Here is a 19924-nt window from a genome sequence, read left to right as displayed (position 1 = left end):
TAAATCAGTTTCTTGGTAAAAGGTTGGTCTCAATAGTCTCTAAGATCTCTTCCAGCCCTAAACCTAAACGATGTCATAAGTCATGAGTAAATCTCTACCTAGAAGCTTCATTGTGAACCACAGGTAACCTGGAATCAAAGGAGGCTGTGCCAATGGAATTTAAACTCTTGTGGAACCCAGCAATCCATTAGTAAGTCAGTCTGCATTTATCAGGCACCTACTGTGTACCAGATACTATGGTAGGTAGTGGGAATACAAAGGATGAAATAGTCCCTTACCCTCAAGGAGCTTACATTCTACCAAGCAAGGAAAAGCCTGATATACAAGCCAAGCTCCTGCTGCTGATGTGTTTTAGGGGAGCAATTCCTATTTCCAAATGATGTGTTTGGAGGTTAGTACCAAATGATGAGATTGTAGGCACCAAATGCTGGGGTTCAAACATGTGAAGAATTCATGATAGCCATTCTCTTTGGCTATTTAGTTTATTTTATCTTTGGTTTATTTAGGAGAAAAGGTTATAGACAAATATTCCATCAAAACTGCAGTCTCTCTCTGCCAATTGCAACCAATTACTCTGGACCTCATCATTGTATGAAATGAATATTTCTTTCTTATATTTAGTAACTAATTATTATATTAGGAATAAGCTTCTCCCTTTTTCTACTAAGTCATCCAGAAATCAACTAGTATGGGAAATCTCAAGGATTCACCCAGGCTGATTCTTAACAGTCAGTAAAAGAAATTCTAAGTCTGGGCTAATGAGTGTCCTTCTCATTGTGTTTGCTCATACAGGTCAGGGAAATATGGATCCTCCCTTTTGTTGGGTAATATAGAAATTGATGCATCTTTGACCAAGATTTAGGAGATTCAAGTCATATACCTCAAGACCCTCAGTTTAATATAACCACATCTACTCTTTGAAGGGCTTATAAACTGCGACTCCACCACCATTAAAGGTCTAATAAAGATGGCCAAATGACTATTCTTTTATTAATAACCTGTTGGCCTTATTAATAAAATTATTAAATTACTCAGAAAATGTCTTTCAAACCTTTTAAATTGTCACACTAAGATCCAAGAGGCTCTCTAAGGAGAGGTCAACAAGCAGGGGATGGAGCATTTGACCACACAGCAACTTCCCCAAACTGCTCTATATAAGAAAGGTGACCGACCCAAACCAATAGAAAGTCCCACATCACTGAAATCACATGTCCTAGAGGCACAGAAACATTTGGGAATCAGTTCAACTCAATAGCATTTGGGTGGCTCCAGATCCCAGCCACCACTGGGTCTTCCAGGATGTGGTAAGATCAATGAGTCCTTTACCAGCAACTCTGTTTTTCTTCCAGGTTTACTCAAAGTTTATCTTTCCACCTTTGCCAGCCACCATTAGGGAGGCTTATGTTTGAGTTGGGCTATTAACCCATGACTGGGTCTTTTGTCATAGTACCTTCCAAATAAAAATCCATAGAAGAATTACCTCTGCTTTTGCTAGAAGGACTAACCGACTATCTGGGTGGCTTTTCCTGAATTGTAGACACACAATGGTCAATCAGCTAATCAATCATCATAAGCATGGGGCCATAAATACAGGTCTTGCCCGACCCAGGATCTCATCAGATGGGAGGGGGATGTGGGAGCGCATGATAACCACAAGCATCATAAGTAAATAGCTAGAATATTAGGCTTGGAGTTAAAAACAGTAAGAGTATGAATTCTGTCCTAGAGACTGGCTCTGTGACCCTGGGAAATTCAACTAGTCTCTCTGAAACCTGGTCTTCTTATTGGGAAAATAAAGCTTGAGCGTGGCTATGAGCATCAGAGGAGACATTACATTAGACTGGGAGCTCCTCAAGGAAAGGGATGCTTTCTGTGTGTCCTCAGCACTTAACACAGTGCCGGGCATATATTTAAGAAAATATGCAAAATTTTGTGTGCGTATCTTAAAGCTCTATGTGAATGTTACCAATTAGTATTAAAAATGAATACAAAATATCTCAAGGGTGGAGAGACAGTTGAGTGATCAGAGGGGCCTCATGTAGCCTCTCTCTGTCTGTCTGTCTTTCTTCCCCTCCTCATTTTCCCCACTCTGTGTGTGTCTGTCTTCTCTCTCTTTTTGCCCTTTTTCTCTCTGTGTCCTCTTTTTCTCTTTCCCTCCTTCCTCCTTCCCTCTGTCTATCTCTGGGTCTATCTGTCTGTCTCTCTGTGTCTCTGTTATGCTTCTGTCTTCTCTCTGTGTCTCTTTGTCTCTGTCTTTCCTCTTTCCCACTGTGCAATCTGTGGACAAGCTTTCTCTTAGCCTCAGTGAGATGGGGATAATAATAGGACCTCACTTCCAGGGTTGTTATGAGGTGAAAAGGAAATCATATTTGTAAAAGCCCTTTGCACACCTAAAAGTGTTATATAAGTGTGAGATAATGTTGTAATGTTTGTTATTACCAACAGAAACATCGTATGGGGCACCTGCCTCCGTTAAACCTTCCTGAGAAGCTAATATATTCTGCCCTGACCCCTTCTTTACTTGAGTCCAAAGGAGGTGGAGTTGAGTGGCAAATTATCATTTTCTCCTTTTGCCCTCTGGTGCAATTTGATGCCAGGAGATCTGTGGCGGCTTTTTCCATTGCTTTTCAGAGCTATTGCCAGCCCAGTTCCAAAGGCAAGGAAGAATCAAATTCGACTTGTTGCTTAGTTCTTGCCAAGGAGGGCACACAACCACTGTGGTTGACAGCTTGAGGTAGTGGGAGGACAAAGGAATTAATAAATGGGTTCACATCCAAATCTTCAGTTTCACCGGGATATATGTGTGTTACTTCCCTTGTGGAAACTCCCTCCCACAGCACAGATGGGCAACTCGTCTGTAGCTTATGCTGCAAGAATGAAATGACTTGTTCATGTTTCCACAGCTAGTATTTGTCAGGAGGACTCGAATCCAAATCTTTTCTACCTTCAGAGCAATCTTTTAACCCACCACATCCCAATGACTCCCATAACTGAATAAAATCAAGGAAGGAATAAAATGGAGGAGCCCCAAATGTGTCTTAAATCTGACCCCCACAATAAGGAAGATCTGAGCTGGTTCTTGGAAGTCCCCTTAAACACTTTGTGCTAACATCGGTATCTCTTTTTCTTCCCTACAGAATGAAATGTGCTTAGCTACCCAACAACTTTCCAAACAGTTGCTGGCATATGAGAAACAGGTAATGTGATTCAATCCTATAAAGTATTTATTAATCACCTGCTGTATTCTAGGCACTGTCCTAGGTGCTGAAAGTATAAAGGAAAAAATAAAAAAAATTGCTCTCCAGGTGTTTCTATTCTAATGACTTGATAAGGGTATTTATAAAGGAAATTTTATGATGGAATTCTCCAAATTATCATCCTCTGTAATAATTACTAATAAATTGAATTAGTATTATTGGGTTTTTTAAATTGTTCTTGTTATATACACGCTATGTGTTCTATGAGTGTTTACTGCAAATGGCAACAGAGGCAAGGAAAGAGTTTGTGAAGGGCCCTGGTTGCATTTGCATTTGAATTGCATCCATGCATGCATGCAACTCCATGCAATTGAAAAGACACAGTCCTAAAAATCAATCAGTAAAAAAGAGACACAGTTCTACCCTTTTAAAAATTTACTGTTTCATAGAGACAGCCCTGACTAGAATAGATTAAAAGCACTGGGGTAAGGGACAATATGACATAATGGATAAAGCTGCCTGAAGAATCAGGAAGACCTGGTTTCAAGCCCCACTTCTGAAATGGTGGCTATGCATTACTGGGCAGGTCATTTTGCCCTCTTGTTCCCCAGCAACTCTCCAAGGAACAGAGAAGGTATGGACCTTCATTAGTAGAAAGTTTCTTCCTCACTGGAAGTTATCTATACCAGTGAAATTACAGATTCAGTCCAAAGAGAGGGGGAAGGTTAAAGACAACTAGACCACTATTGGAAGAGTTGATAAAATAAGTGAGTAAATTAATTTCATTGCAATAAATTGCAATAAAAAGGATGTGGGCCAATAATGGGGCAGCCAATGTCAGGGGAAATGCATGGATTGATAAGGTGGGATGGAGAAGAACTCACACCATCTCTTCTCATTAGCCAAGGGAGGATTGCCCAGTTTTAAATCACAGTTCTTTTTGAAGGAACTCTTTCCCTGATGTTGTTCATCATGATTTTCTTTATTTAAGAAGAGCCAGCTGCAAAAACAGAAAGCAGTCTCATGAAATCAGTATATTTACTCTATTGCTGATACATCATGGCACTCTGGTAACACCTGGCTCTTTTTTATTTTTATTTTCATCTTAGAATTTTGCTCTTGGCAAAGGAGATGAAGAAGTCATTACCACTCTCCACTATTTTTCCAAGGTGGTGGATGAGGTAAGGTTCTTGGGAAATTACCATATGATTCTCTTTCTTGGGTTTTCTTTCATGTCTTAGGTATTTTTAAATGTTTAATTAATTTTAATAAATATTAATAAATAAAAATTTTAGATATCTATTAAAAATTTTCAGGAGAGCTAGATGACCTGGTTTATAGAACACTGAACCTGAAGCCAAAAAGACTTAAATAAAAATAGTTCCTTAGACACATTAGCTATGTGAATCAAGTTCAGTGGCTGAATCCTTCTATGTTTCAGTTTTCTGATCTATAAAATGAAAATAGTAATAGTGCCTACCTTCCAGAGTTGTTGCAGTGATCAAATGAGATATTTGTAAAGGATTTTCCCAACCTTAAAGTGCTATATAAATACCAACCATTATCATGTATGGATATATAAGTATATTCATTTCAGTACTTCATGGGGCTGTGATTTCTTTGGTATTGGAACTCTATACTTAATACCGATTAAGAACTATCCACAATTTGTATAACCTTAAAGAGTTGCTTTATGCAATTGCAGTTACATCCACGGAGGAACTTTTCACTTTTCACAACTGGATAAAATTACAAATCTGGCACAGAAAAGAAAATAAATACGTTGTTTCACTGGAGGGGACACTCATGCCATTAAAACAGAGCAACCCCTGTATGCCTTAATAGGTGGTCTTTAAGAATCACTGTGATTGAAATATGTATGTAATCACAATTATAATTATTATACATTAATGTAGCATTTTTCCAGTTGGTGAAATGTTTAATATGCTTGGTCTAATCAGATTCTCAGGTCACAAAATTAGGTAGTTTCTGTGATCCCTTCTAGTTAAGAGCTTATGAGCTATGATCACAGGCCTTCCAAGGCTAAAGAAATGATCCCATGCTTTTCCTCTCTTTCATCCATCTGCCTTGAATCCAAACGTATTTTGTTCTGGCCAAAGCCAGCCCTAAAGCATAAGGCCAGCGAGCACAGAGGATACCAGGTGAAGGGCCTGAAATAGCCTAGCTTTCCTGGACTTTTGTGTTACCTAGTCCCACCCAAATCAGGCTGATTTCACCAGATACATCAGGTTCTTGTTCTCAGTTTGCTTATTTCTGTTAACATTTATTTCTGTTAAATGTAAGAAAGGCTTTCCAGAAGCCCTAAAGATCTGACTTCCTATATTTATACAGAATAAAATAATTTTTTCTTTTGTATTTTTAAATTTTATTTAATATTTTCCCCAGTTATATGCAAAACAATTTTTTACAAAGATTTTCAAGTTTGGGATTTTCACCCTTATCCTCACCCACAATTAAGAAACCACGTGTGAAATTATGCAAAACATTTCCATAAAAGTCAAGTTGTGGAAGAAAACATAGATCTCCCATCCGAATGAAAATAAAAACCCTCAAGAAAAATTAAGTTAAAAAGACAAAAGAGAAAGAGAGAGAATGTTTCAATCTGTATCAGACACAATTAGTTCCTTCTCTGGGTATGGATGGGTTTTTTCTTCATAAGTCCTTCAGAGTAGTTATGGATGATTATTCTACTGAGAATAACAAAGTCAAATGACATTTGGACATCCCACAACATTGCTATTACTTTGGGTGCAATATACTTCACTTTGTTCAGGAAGGCTTTGCAGGGTTTGTTTGTTTGTTTGTTTTCTGACAGCATCCTGCTCATCATTTCCCATAGAACACTAATATTCCATCACAAACATGTACCACAGTTTATTGAATCATTCCCCAGTTGATGGGCATCACCTCAATTTCCAATTTTTTTCCCTGAGAAATAGTCACTATGAATATTATAAATAATTTTTTAAATATTAAATGCCTTGTAAGTGTAAGCTGAGTCTCCAATGTTTGGGAAAAGGGGATACTAATACACAGAGGAAATAAGCAGAAGGAAACTGTGTGGTTGCCACAAATTGCAAGAATCCCCTTAATCTGGGCACTGGAATGTCCGTGGCTCAAGAACCACCATAACAGAGATTCTAAGATCCCTTCTAGTACAAAGGTTCATGACCCTATTTGGCATATTCCTAGCAAAACAGTTCATTGTTTTGCCATTTCCTTTTCTAGTTCATTTTACATATGAGGAATCTAAGGTGAACTAATTTTTCCAGGCTCACACAATTAGTAAGTGTCTGAGGTCACATTTGAACTCAGATCTTCTGATTCTAGACCCAGCATCCACTGTGCCACTTTGCAAACCAAGTCAGAGGATCCAGGTTCAAATCCAGGCTCTTGTTACCCGTATGACCTTGGACAGGTAATTTTACCTTCCTAACCTGTCTGTGTCCTTATCCATAAAATGATAGTGCTGGATAATGTGGCCTCTGAGACCCCTTCCAGCTAAATTGTAAGTCTGATCTGATGACTACATTGTGCCGCTCCCCATACCTGAGGACAGAATACGGCAATCTCTTCAAAATGGAACATTTTCCGTGAGTGACTCTAAATGTGAATAATTGGCGCTAAAATGGACACTGGGATCATTTGGTCGAATCTTTCATTGTACAGATGATGAAACAAGATCAGAGCAGTTGCATCAAGGGTCCAAGATCACGGAGGGAGAACACTAATTCCCAATAGATGCTCTTGCCCCTGTCCCAAACTGCTCTCCCTTTGGGCTCCAAAATGACCCAGGAGGAGCCATGTCACCTCTGTGAGCCTCAGTTTCCTATCCTGTAAATGAGAGCATTGCTGGATGTCTTTGAAAGCCCTAATGTACAGATCTGAGCATGAAGGTCATTTATGATTAACCCAGGTAAAGCATGAGGGAAGGAGAGTGGAAGCACTCTCCCCTGGCCTAAACCTAGGGGAGGAGCCTCTTCCCCTCTGTGCAGAGAGCCTAATGAGGTTCAAACAAAATCAGAAGCAGAGGATAGAGGTTTTACAATGGAGGGAAGTATGGTGATAGAAACACCTAGGAAATGTGTTTCCTCAAAAGCCCGAGGAACACTGAATGCTTTCCTTTATCTATTTACTTCCTTTATTCTTTCTTAGGTTTCAGATTCCTCCTTTGGAATAGGAGAAGGTTAAACTAGAACATCTCTAATGGCCCTTCCAGCCTTAACCTCTGATCTGTAATCCTTTCCTCCCTGGGCATTTTTATGATCTGTACATTGAAGTACAGGACTAGGCAGCCTCCAAAGTTCTTTTTAATTCTGAAGCTGGTATCCTATGAGCCTTCCTCCCCTTCCTTCTCCCTCCCTTGCCTTCTTCCTTTATCTTTTGTTTTTCTTTCTCTCTCTCTTCCTTGCTAATTTTCTTTCTTTTTCCTCTCTTTTTTCCCCCTTCTTTGTTCCTTTTAATTTTTTTTTATCTTTGTCTTTTTATTCCCAGTACCTAGTATGGTAGAACATAGTATGGGCTTCATAAATATTTATGAAATCTCCCTTTCCTTTTCTCTCTATCTCCTCTTTCCCTCCCTGTCTTACTCCCCCCTCTCTGTCTCTCTCCTTCTCTGTCTCTCTATTTCTTATCTATCTATCTATCTATCTATCTGTCTGTCTGTCTTTCTTTCTCTTTCTCCTCCTTCTTTCTCCCCCATTGCTTTCTTTTTTCTCTCTGCTTCTCTGTGTCTCTCCCCTCCCTTCCTTCCTTTCCTCTTTTATTTTTTTTTACTTTCCTTCATCCTTTTCGCTCTTCCTTCTCTTCTCCCATCTTTACTTCTTTCCTTTATTCCTTACTTCTTTATTCTCTCCCTCTTTTCTTTCTTTTCTCCATCCTCCTTCCTTCCCATTTCCTTTACTTTTTCCTTTCTTGTATCATCTTTTCTTCCAATTTTCCTTCCTTGTTTCTTCTTTCTCTTCTCTTTCCTTTCTTCCTTTCATCTTTTTTCCCGCTTCTCTTTTTCCTTCTTCATTCCTTCCTTCTTTAGTCTTTTCCTCCCTTCTAATAGATAATCACTGATATCTGTCACTGAGAGAAGAAAGAAGGAAGGAAGGAAAGAAAAATCAAAGAAGAAGGGAAGGAAGAAAAGATGATGCAAGAGAAGGAAGGAAAGATAAGAGAAAGGAAGGAAGAGAAAAAAGATTAAAGAAAGTAGGAAAGGAAAGAAAGAAAAGGAAGGGAAAGGAGAAAGGATGGGAGAGTAGAGGGACAAACACAGAGACAGAAAGACAAGAGAGACACAGACAGATAGAAAAAGAGTGGGGGAGGGAGAGAGAGAAGGAGAAAGAGAAGCAGACAGACAAAAGAAAGAGAAAGGGGGAAGGGAGGGAAGAAGGAAGGGAGGGAGACAGAGGATGGAAGGAGAGAGAAGCCAGAGAGAGAGAGGCAGGGAAGAATGAACACAGAGATATATCAGAGACAAACAGTCCCTGCCCTCAAACATCATACAATTATCAACCTCCAGGAGTGTCAGATCTGGCAGAAAGAATCAGCCATGCCCAGAATTCCTCATGTTCCAAAACTGCCCGTGCCATCAGCACTCTTTAAAGATTCAGGCAAAATTCTGTAGGGAGGTGGAGGAAGGATACCATGTCTCCACTTGAGGGGCACCTAGAGAGCCAGGAAAGGCTTTGTAAAGGTCATAACATGGGAGCTACGCCTTCTTTGAAGGATGAATAAGGTCCTGAACCAGGCAGAAATGTGTGGGAGTGCTTTTCACAGCCAAATGCAGAGGCAGCAGCAGTGGCCAGGGTGTGTTCAGGAGCAGTGAGCAAACCAGTTTGGCTCATAGAGCAGACAGAAGTTGATTTGACCCGAAAAGTCATGAAGGCAGAACACAAACATTCTGACCTCCTTTTCCCTGGGCCTACAGATAATATGAGGCAATCATTCTTAGGAAGCAGATCACTAGGAGCCTTTGGCCTTCAGGCCTTCTAATAGAAATATAGCTTTTGTTTAACCCTCCTACTAATATGAAGGTTAATTAATCTATATGATTGATATGGCTGCTAAGAAAAACCTCTTTGTTTCAGCCTCTGAAAAGATATTACTTATGGATATGCTAGGAGAGACCTCAGAGGACACACATATATAAAATGAATAGAAATAGATGAGTAGATGAGTCCAGCCCTCATTTACAGATGAGGAACCTGAGGCACATTATGGTGTAGTAACACTTGAGTGTCATAGATTTAAAGCTGAAAGCTCCACGTATAAGTATGTGTGTGTGTGTGTGTGTGTGTGTGTGTGTGTAAAAATATATGTATGTATGTGGTTTAAACCTCATCTTTTTTTTCTTTTTCTTTTGGCTGAAGCAATTGGGGTTAAATGACTTGCCCAGAGTCACACAGCTAGGGTTTAATCCTCATCTTACAGATAAAGGAGTTAGTTTGTGAGAAGCATCTTGAAGTTAGGAAATCCTTGTATCAATCCCCACTTTTCACACATATTGGCTATGTGAGCCTGGATAAGTCAATTAACTCCTTAGCTCCCCAGGAGATCCTAAGACTATAAGCTATACTATAAGACTATAAGCTCCACAATAAGAGAAGATCTGTATTGGTCAAGGGAGTTTCCTACATTTGTGAAACTACAAAAAATAAGATCGTAGGTAAGGTGGCTGAAAGCAATCTCAGATGTCATTGAGCTCAACCCTCTTCCCTTACTGATAAGAAAACTGAGTAACTTTATGTGACTGTCCAAGATTATTTTACATAGCTAGTGTTTGTAGAGGCAGAATTTGAACCCATCTCCTCTGCCTCCAGAGGCAATCTTAATGTATATCAATAGTGTGTATGTTGTTTTATCCCAATAAAATATAAATTTCCCAAGGACAGGTACTATTTAATTTTAACCTTTGTATCCCTATTGTCTGGCACTTTAAGTTCTTAATAAGCTTTTGTTAATTAATTTATTGATTGTTTTATACATTAAGTTATCTCCAATTAAATATAAGTACTCTAAGAGCAGAGGCTGCCTCATTTTGGTCTTTTCTGTCCCCAGCATCTAGCACAGGGTGGGGAGAGAGAAACAGACAGAGAGAGAGAGAGACAGAGACAGAGACAGAGACAGAGACAGAGAGAAAGAGAGAAGAGAAGAGAGAAGAGATGAGAGGAGAGGAGGAAGAGGAAGAAAGGAGGAGGAGGAGGAGGAGGAAAAGGAGGAACTATTTTCTTTACATCTTTGTATTCCTAGTTACCTAGCATATAGAAGATATTTAATAAATCCTTGTTGATTCATTGAGTGTGTGTGTGTGTGTGTGTGAGTGTGTGTGTGTGTGTGTGTGTGTGTGTGTGTGTGTGTGTTATCATCTTCAATAGAATGTAAGCCCACTGAGGGCTTCTTTTCATTCTAATCTTTTGTGCCACTAGCACCTCGGACAGTGCCAGGTACCATAGGTGCCCTCAAGAAAAGCATGTTGAATTAGATTGAATTGGGTATTGGCTGCCTTGTGAAAAATGAGCTTGCCGTCACCAGCCCCCAGAATCAATTTCCTTTTTTGCCTTTGGTTTTGGTGCCTTAGCATGATAAGAAGTTGAATAGATTTCCAACTTTGTCAGAATTAAGGGAAAATCCGCAGCGACAGCTCCTTTTCCCTCTTCTTAGTGAGACCATTTAGACACGTCAGTCTCAGTTAAGTTCTTAGGTGGGAGGGATGGGGAGCAGAATCAAGGGCCATTGTTCCATCCCAGAGTGAGGAATCTGCTAGAACACAATCACCTCCTTGTTCTCGGGAACCTCCTTTCCCAAGCAACAGGGAGGATTGAAGTCTCCCAATGTGGCTTCAGCGAGCAACATCCTTCCTATGAAGCTTTCCCAAGCCCACATCCTGGCTGTGCCTTTGGTGTGAGCAGGTTCTCAAGTGAGGCTCTCTTTCAAGTGAGACTTCAAACCAGATCCCTATTTGGAGGGCCAAAGGTCCCCTAGTGCCCTCAGTGAATGAATGACCTGTGCTAAGCATGGCGACCAGCGCTGTTCATTGTCGGTTTGTAAAAGCATTCCCAGGCTTTGGGAGGGGTAGCTTGGATGCGGATCTATTGAGAAATCGGCAGAGTAAACAAAGATGAGATAGCTCTCATTTCTCCATTCAGAAACTCCCTTGGCTAGTTTAGTCAGAGGAACTCACCCTAAGCCTGGCAAACCACGGTGGCTTTTCTTTTTAAGAGTCTGGTAGCAATGTCCCCATTTAGTGCTCTACAAACATGTCATGGGTAGGTTAAGCAAGTCCAGCTGGGTTTTCACTGGACCATCTCCATGCCCTTGATATCCTCCAGACAGACTAGCTGGGTTAGATCCTAGAGTCACAGATCTAGAAGTTTGGGGAAGAGACTTTAGAGTGCATCTAGTGCAACTGCTTTATTTTAAAAATAAGGACTTTCCAGATATATTAGGATGATAGGATTTCCAATTTAGAGCTGGAGGGACCTCAGAGACCACCCACTCCAAACTTTGCATTTTACAGATGAGGAAATTAAAGCCCAGGAAGATTGAATGGCGATCATAGAAGCATAAGATCAAAAATCTAGACATAGGGGAAGCCTTAGAGGCCATCTAACATGAACTACTCATTCTAGAGGGAAAGAAACAAAGACTTTCCAAACATCTCATAGGTGATAGGAAGCAGAGCTAAAATTTGAACCTGGTTCCTCTGCTGCAAATTCAGCCCTCCTTCCAATGTACCATTCTATCTTCTGAATTCAAATCCTGCCCCTCCAGTTCCTAGGCAAGTAACTATAACTGTCTTCTGAAGGAGAGGGAAAAGGGGAGGGAGAGAGAACACTAAAGGCAGAGCCTCGAATCCTGCTCTTGGCTTGAGTCTCAGGAGGTGTATCTGTCTTTCAGCTAAACCTTCTCCATACAGAGCTGACAAAGCAACTGGCGGACTCGATGGTGCTTCCCATCATACAATTCCGAGAGAAAGATCTCACAGGTAAAGTGTGGAGCCCAGTAGAGTCTCCTCTGAATGAAGGGCTCATTCATCTTAGACCATCTTCTACTGCACACTTATGTCATTTATTTTCTTCTCTCTTTCCCTGGTCATCTTTTTGTCTCTGTGTCTCTGTGTCTCTGTCTGTCTCTCCCCTCCTTCCTTCCCACCCTCCCCTTCCTTCTTTCTATCTGTCTCCCCTCCTTCCTTTCCATTCTCCCATCTCTCTCTGTGTCTCTGTCCATCTGTCTGTCTGTCTCCTACTCTCTTATCTCTGTCTCTATGTGTTTCCTTCCCCTCCTCCTTCTCCTCTTCTTCCTCCTCCCCTCTTTTTTTTCTTCTCTCTCCCCCTCTTTCCTCTTTCTTCCTCCTCCTCCTTCTTCCCCTCTCTTTTTCCCCTCACCCTCTCCCCTCTCTCACCCACTTTCCTCCTCCATCCTCCTCTTTCCTTCCTCTCCTCCTCCCCCTCTCTCTTACCTCTCCTCCCCTTTTCCTCCCTTTCTCTCTCTCTGTCTCTATGTCTATGTCTCTCTGTGTCTGTCTCTTTCTCTGTATCTGTCTTTCTCCAAGAGCCTCTCTCCTTTTTCTCTCTTTCTTTCTCTCACTCTTTCTCTTCCCATACATACATATATCATCATAGTATTAATATAATTTATTAATATATTATTTATGTATACTTATACTTTATCACATTATTTGTTGTTATTATATTTATTTTAAAGCAATATTTATTGATATCTTATTTTTATGCTACCTTCATATTCTACTATATCCCTCTTTGCTTCCCTAACTCCAGAGAGCCATGCATTAGATAACAAGATAAAAGTGAAAGATGGAGTGGGAGAGGGAAGGGAAAGCAATTCAGAAAACTAACCAACACATCAATCAGTATATGCTATTTTCCACATCAGTTAAAAATGTGTGTTGTATTCTACATCAAAGATTATCCCCCCTCCCCCCAGTCTATGGGGTAGAGGGCTGGACTAAGAGCCAGGATATAACTTTACCTCATATTAAGATTCTGAATAAGCCAGTTCCCTTCCCTCTGCCTCAGGTTCTGTTTATTTAGTTAATGTCCAATTCTTCGTGGCCCAATTTGTGATATTCTTGGTAGAGATACTGGAATGGTTTGCTATTTCTGTGTCCAGCATATTTTACATATGAAGAAGCTGAAGCACACAGAGCTAAGTGACTTGCTCAGGGTCACAAGCTTCAAGTTTCTAAGGCTGAGTTTGAACTCAGGAAGAGTTTTCCTGATTCCAAGTTCAGTGCTCTAACTACTGCTATACTACCTAACTGCCTCAGGCCTCTATTTTCTTATCTGTAAGAGAAGCTTAATTCACTGATTTCTAAGATTTAAAGCTATACTCCTATGAGAGAGAATGTTCTTTCCCCCCAAGTTATATGTAATAAATAACATATAATACATTATTACATAATATATCATATACACATGTAATATATTCTATAATTATATATTTTGTGTATATTATAGAATATATTATATATGTTAATATATCCTTTATTATAAATCAAATATTTTTATATATTCTCAAAAATGTTATACATCTGTAACATGATTCCATAATATATGTATATTATATAACATAATATATATTCTGTATTGTATAAATACATAAATAAATTATATATAATAAGTAGCATTTTATGTAATACATTATTATATATGTCATACATGTACAATACATTCTATAATTATATAATTTGTGTATATCATAGAATATATTACATAACATGTTAATATATCTTCTATTATATATAATACATTTTGCATATTCTATAATACACTGTACATATGTAATATGATTCCATAATATATGTATATTATATAACATGATAATATATTCTATATCATATAATACATTAAGAAATTATATATAATAAATAGCATGTTATAGAATATATTATTATGTAATATGTGTCTTATACATGTATGATACATTCTATAATTATATAGCTTATGCATATTATAAAATGAGTTATATATGCTAATATATTCTTTATTAATATAATAGATTCTATTATGTTTAATATAATACATATACATATTCTCAGATACATTATACCTATATAATATAATTCTGTAATATATACATATTCTATAATATAGTAATATATTCTGTATTATATACAGAACAAATATAAACAGAGAGAAAGGACAAGGCAATGTGAGAGAAGGTTAGTTCACAAGCTGTTGAAGGGATTAGAAAATCTGTCAGGGAAAAAGTGGTGTTTGCGCTCTGAGGAGGTGAAGAGAGAGAGCTTTCCGGACCCAGGGAACGGCCCATGGAAAAGAACAGAGATGGAAGCTGGAGGGCCATCTGTGTGGACCAAAGAGAAGGCCAGCTTGGCTGCATTTCAAGAAAGGAAATAATGAGGCTGCAAAGGAAGGCTTGGGCAAAGTCTGTAGACCTTTAAAGGCTAAACAGAAGAGCTTAGATTTATTTTATCCTAGAGGCCATGAAGAGTTCAATTGAGCAACAGAAGCATCTGTTCAGCAGGAAAGAACTTTTACCGACAGTTTCTGGGATAGAAAGAGGACACACAAATTTAAAAATCAAGAGTTGGGGGGGATCCCTTGAGCACATGATTTTTGCTTGCCAGATTTTGGTAACTGCGTGCCCATTTCCCCCCACAGATGTTAAATGCACTGGCAGGAAAGTGCAAGCCAGGTTTATGAGTGGATTGTGATAAATTTATTATTCATGTATTTGAGTACTTATGATATTTTATTTTTGTCATGTTGCTGAGTAAAAGTAAAAAGTATGATCTTAAATATTAAATAGCTTAAGATCTAAATATTTCATCAATGTAATTGCTTGGTTTGATACAAATAAAATACATGAGTAGGGACTTGAGAACTCAAGAGGTATATAAGAAGAGTATATTTCTCCTCAAAAAGATTATCACTAAGAGTCTAAGGGAGTTTGGTGTAACTGCGTCAAAATGGCCCTTCTCTAGGAACTAAGACCTGCCAGTGTAAGGACAAGCCAGCCCAGGGAGGAAGTAGCTGTCCACCTGTTCGGTGTGAGACATATAAGGTTCTCCAGTGTAAGTGGTCACCGCCTGCAAATATTACATTTGAGTTTATTTGTTTAGGGACTTAATACTTCAGGGATTCTTGATTTTGTCAGTTGGGATACTCCCTTCGTCAACACAGATAGCCCAAAGTTTCATAAACAGCCATGGAAAGTTGCTTGTGGACAAAAAAATTCATTTCTGTATGACTAGCATGATGATAAGACTTTTGAATTGATCTGGTCCTCAGATAATAGATATTGAAAAGAAAGAAGTAGGTAGGTAAGAGAATGAGAGAAAGAGAGAAGAGGAAAGGAGGGAGACAGAAAGAGAGAAGAGACAGAGACAAGGAGGCAATGCAGGAAGAAGGAAGATAGGAAGAGAGTGAAAAGGAGACAGAGACAAAGACACAGAGAAAGAAGGAGAAAGGAGAGAGAGAGAAAGAGAGAAGAGACAGAGAGACACAAAGACAGGAAGCAAGATAGACGAAGAGAAATACAGACATTCAGAGACAGGGAGGGACGGAAGGAGAGAGGAAAGACAAAGAGGAAGAGAGAAAGAAAGAGACAGAGGCAAAGACAGAGAGAAACCAAGAGACAGAGAAACAGAGAGATAGAGACAGACAGGGAGGGAGGGAAGGAAGAGAGACGACAGAAAGAAAAGAGAGAGAAGAGACAGACTGAGACAGAGAAAATAGAGAAGATAATCGGAGGAGATGAGGACACAATACGTAGCTCTGTAAAAGCCTCCTTAGGAATACCAAGCCCCAACGCTTGTTCTGGATTGCTTATAATTGAGCTTATTCTAAAAGCTTAGATTCTAGGCTTTTACACAACATTTTTTACAATTTTTTTTAATTTTTGCATCACCTTCTTGCACAAATATATTGTTCTTCTTCTCCTCTCTAAGGAGCCATGCCTTATAAGAAAGAATAAAAAAGAAAGTAAGCAGATCTGAAAAAATACAGTGCTTTAATTGAATAAACCATGTTTTTTTTTTAAATGGATATTATCTTTTGCCCTTACATCATCTTCATTTCCCAACATATTCCTCTATTTCCTCCACTCAGAGAGTCATCTTTTATTACAAAGATTCTTTTTAAAAGATAAGTGAAATCAATTAATATGCCAATTAAGTTCAGCATTGTATGCAGTATTCCATAGCTCTAGACCCTCACCTCTGCAGAGAAGGGAGAAAAATGTAAGCCACACTTTTCTTTTTCTTTTTTTTTCTTTTTTTTTTTTTTTTGCTGAAGCAATTGGAGTTAACTGACTTGCCCAGGGTCACACAGCTAGGAAGTGTTAAGTGTCTGAGACCAGATTTGAATTCATGTCTTCCTGACTTCAGGGCTGGTGCTCTATCCACTGATCCACCTAGCTGCCCCAGCCACACTTTTTAAAGGAATTTTCAGCCCCACGTGCTAGCCCATGTACCCTAGGAGTTTAGGGGGGATTCCTCCTTTCATGGGTCCCCTAACACCCAAAGATACCAAATGGGCAGCTTGGCGAGGAGTTTTAAATGTCACCTGGGAACTAGACTAGCACTGTCCAACTAGAGTCCTAAGTCTCCGGCTAAGTTGGGTGTTTGCAGGAATCGGACAAAACATTAGATGGAGCAGAGAATCTAAGGCATGTTTCAGAGGGAGATTTTGCTCCTCTCTTTTGTACATCATTCATGTTTGCTTTGAGGGGACCCCAGAACTCTGGGTGCTCATTTGACTTAGGATCATGGATAGAACTGGAAGGGACCCCAGATTTTCTAATTGAACCCTTTTATTAAAAGACTAGGAAACTCAGGGCCAGAGGTCACATGATTTATCCAAGGTCCCTCAGCAAGAAAGTCATTATGAGCTGATGTTGGAAGAAACCTCAGGAGCTATTTAATCTAAACCTTCATTTTTTCACATTTTCCAAGGTCACCTGGATAGTAAGCATCAGAAGTGGAATTAGAATTCAGATTCTATGCCTCTAAAGCTAGGGGGCTTTTTTGTATTGTTTTCCCACTGGCCCTTTTCCTTAACTCTGAAATTCTATCTCTTTTCAGAAGTCAGCACCTTAAAGGATCTCTTTGGACTCGCTAGCAATGGTACGTCTTTTCCTTTTCTTTATTTTTGTTTTTCTTTTTTTCCTTTTCATCATTCTTAGTGAACTATGTAAGACATGGAATGGGTAGGTGGGGAAAGTGAAGCCTTGGGTGTCAGGGAGCACCTTTAGACTTGTTTTTGATGCATTCAATTTCCTCTTATTCCTAGAACATGATTTGTCCATGGCAAAATATAGCCGGCTACCGAAGAAAAAAGAGAATGAAAAGGTACAACAAAACAAAATAAAATCCAACTTTCTCTACTTTTTTTTCTTTTTTTTAACCTTCATATGACAACTTCCAAATCTATTGATTTAGAGGAACTTTTTCTGTTATCTCTATTTCTTTATGGATGGGGGGAGGTGGAGGGGAACAAGAAAAGGGGCTAGGAATGGTTGTTGTTTTATCAGTCTGTGCCATTTCTTCCTGTACAGTGACTTTGTTTTTAGCATTTTTGCCCATTTTTCCTACTTAGGCATCAGACACATTCATTTGGGGCTTTTAAATTTCAAGCCTGAGCCATGATTTAAAAAAAAAGAATGTGGGAGGAAGGATTGACCATATAATGCTTTGAACTTCAGATTTTTATCTTTGATCAAGTTGGTATATTTCTCCAGATCCATATAGTAGACCCACTGCTAATAGTAACATTTTTAATTCAGTTTTTCTGTTTATTATATGAATTTAACTATCATCATCAAGAAATAAATATCTTAACACACACAAAAAATGAAAGAAAATTGTATATAAGAACCCCGAATTTCTGTTACATACAACTTAGCCTTTTTTTTTATTTAAGAAGGTAGCAACAAAATTGCCCTGTTTTAATTAATTAAAATTATTATTATTATTATTTTCTAAGGCAGCAACAAAATTGCCCTGTTTTAATTAATTAAAATTATTATTATTATTATTTTCTAAGGCATTTAGGGTTAAGTGACTTGCCCAAGGTAACACAGCTAGGAAATGTTAAATGTCTAAAGCCAGATTTGAACTCAGGTCCTCCTGACTCCAGAGCTGATGCTCTCTCCACTGCTCCACCTAGCTGCCCCTAATTAATTTTTTCTATTAATAAGCATTTTTTCTCCTTCCCTCTTCCTTTATCCAAAAAGTAAAACAAAACCCTCATAACAATTAAGTATAGTTAAAAAGAACAAATTCTCTTATTGATCATGTCCAAAAATGCTTATTTTATAGCTTACTTTACATAGCACTTATTTATATAGTGCCAGGCACTGTGCTTTACAAATACTATCTTATTTGATCCTCACCCTGGGAGGTAGGTGCTATTATTATCAGTATTTTACAAATGGAAAAAAAACTGAGGCAAACAGATTCAGCGTTCAGGATTACACAGCAGGTTAAGTGTCTGAAGTCAAATGTGAACTGACTCCAAGCTCATCATTCTGTCCATCCTGGTACCATCTTAGCTGCCCTTTGGTTTTCTGGAATCATGCTTGATCATTGTATTGATCAGTATTAAGTCTTTTAAAATTGTTTGTCTTGACAATATTGTAACGTACAAATTATTCTCCTGGCTCTGTTCATTTCCTTCCATAACAGCTCATACAACTATTCCAAGTTTCTTTGAAGTTATTCCTTGTGTCATTTCTTGTAGTACACAAAAGTATTCCATCACATTCAGATTCCAAAATTATTCAACCATTCAACAATTAATGGGTAGTCCCTTAGCTTCCGGTTCTTTATCACTACAAATTAAGTTGCTTATTATAAAGATGGTTGTACATATATATTTATTTATTTATTCTTTCTTTGTGCTTTTTGGGGGGTAAAGACCTACCTAGTATTGGTATTCCTGAGTTAAAGAGTAACCACAGTTTAATAAATTTTGGGGAACAGTTCAGGATGACTGGATCAATTCATACCCTCACCAACCATGCGTCAATGTGCCTGTTTTCCCACAACCTCTCCAATATTTGTCATCTACCTTTAATGTCAATGTTAATTATTAATGTCAGAGGTTAATTGTGTAAGCATTGTAGGTTAAACCAGTGACCTACTGTGAATGTTAAACCTATTAAATGGGTGTGAATTGCTTTAATTTGCAACTAATTATTAGTGGTTTGAAGTATTTTTTAAATATGGCTGTAGATAGCTTGAATTTCTGCCCTTAAATACTACCTGTTGATGTTCTTTGACTCTTATCAACTTTTTGAACCAAATCAGACTCTTTTGGCTGCATTCATATTTAGAAACCAGCAGAAAAGAGAGCAAGAAAGATCTTAGGCTCTCTCTCTCTATATATATATATATTTTATCCTTTTACTTCCATATATATATAGTTTATCCTTTTACTTCCAGAAAGAACTGTGTTCAGCTTATTCGAGTGCAATTTTTTTAAACAATAAAAATTAATAATAATAATCCTTAGAGAAACTCTTCAAACCTCACCTCCCAATGACATATTCCAGGGTCCCAGGACAACAAAAGCCAGGGAAATTTACCAAAATCACATTGAAATTCCCAAAACCGAAGTTCAGTCTTTTTTGTCCCACTAAAACTAGAAAATAGCCACTATTACTCATACCTATCCATTTCTTATACTTTAAAATCATTTCTATTTCCTCCTTCCTCCTTTTTTCCTCTGGGGTGT

The 19924-nt window shown here is 38.4% G+C and overlaps 1 protein-coding gene across 1 annotated transcript in view; it reads left to right on the top strand.

Moving 5' to 3' along the window:
* The window catches only part of APPL2 (adaptor protein, phosphotyrosine interacting with PH domain and leucine zipper 2), an 80757-nt gene that overhangs the window by 28858 nt on the left and 31975 nt on the right, over window positions 1–19924 (top strand). The window contains exons 3-7 of the mRNA XM_051961340.1: window positions 3138–3197; window positions 4307–4378; window positions 12105–12192; window positions 17272–17313; window positions 17480–17538. Coding sequence (XP_051817300.1) covers window positions 3138–3197; window positions 4307–4378; window positions 12105–12192; window positions 17272–17313; window positions 17480–17538 — 321 coding nt within the window. The remainder of the gene's footprint in view (window positions 1–3137; window positions 3198–4306; window positions 4379–12104; window positions 12193–17271; window positions 17314–17479; window positions 17539–19924) is intronic.

The sequence above is a fragment of the Antechinus flavipes genome, chromosome 5 (genome assembly GCF_016432865.1).
Source record: "Antechinus flavipes isolate AdamAnt ecotype Samford, QLD, Australia chromosome 5, AdamAnt_v2, whole genome shotgun sequence".
NCBI lineage: Eukaryota > Metazoa > Chordata > Mammalia > Dasyuromorphia > Dasyuridae > Antechinus > Antechinus flavipes.
This window is presented reverse-complemented; position numbering and strand designations above follow the sequence as displayed.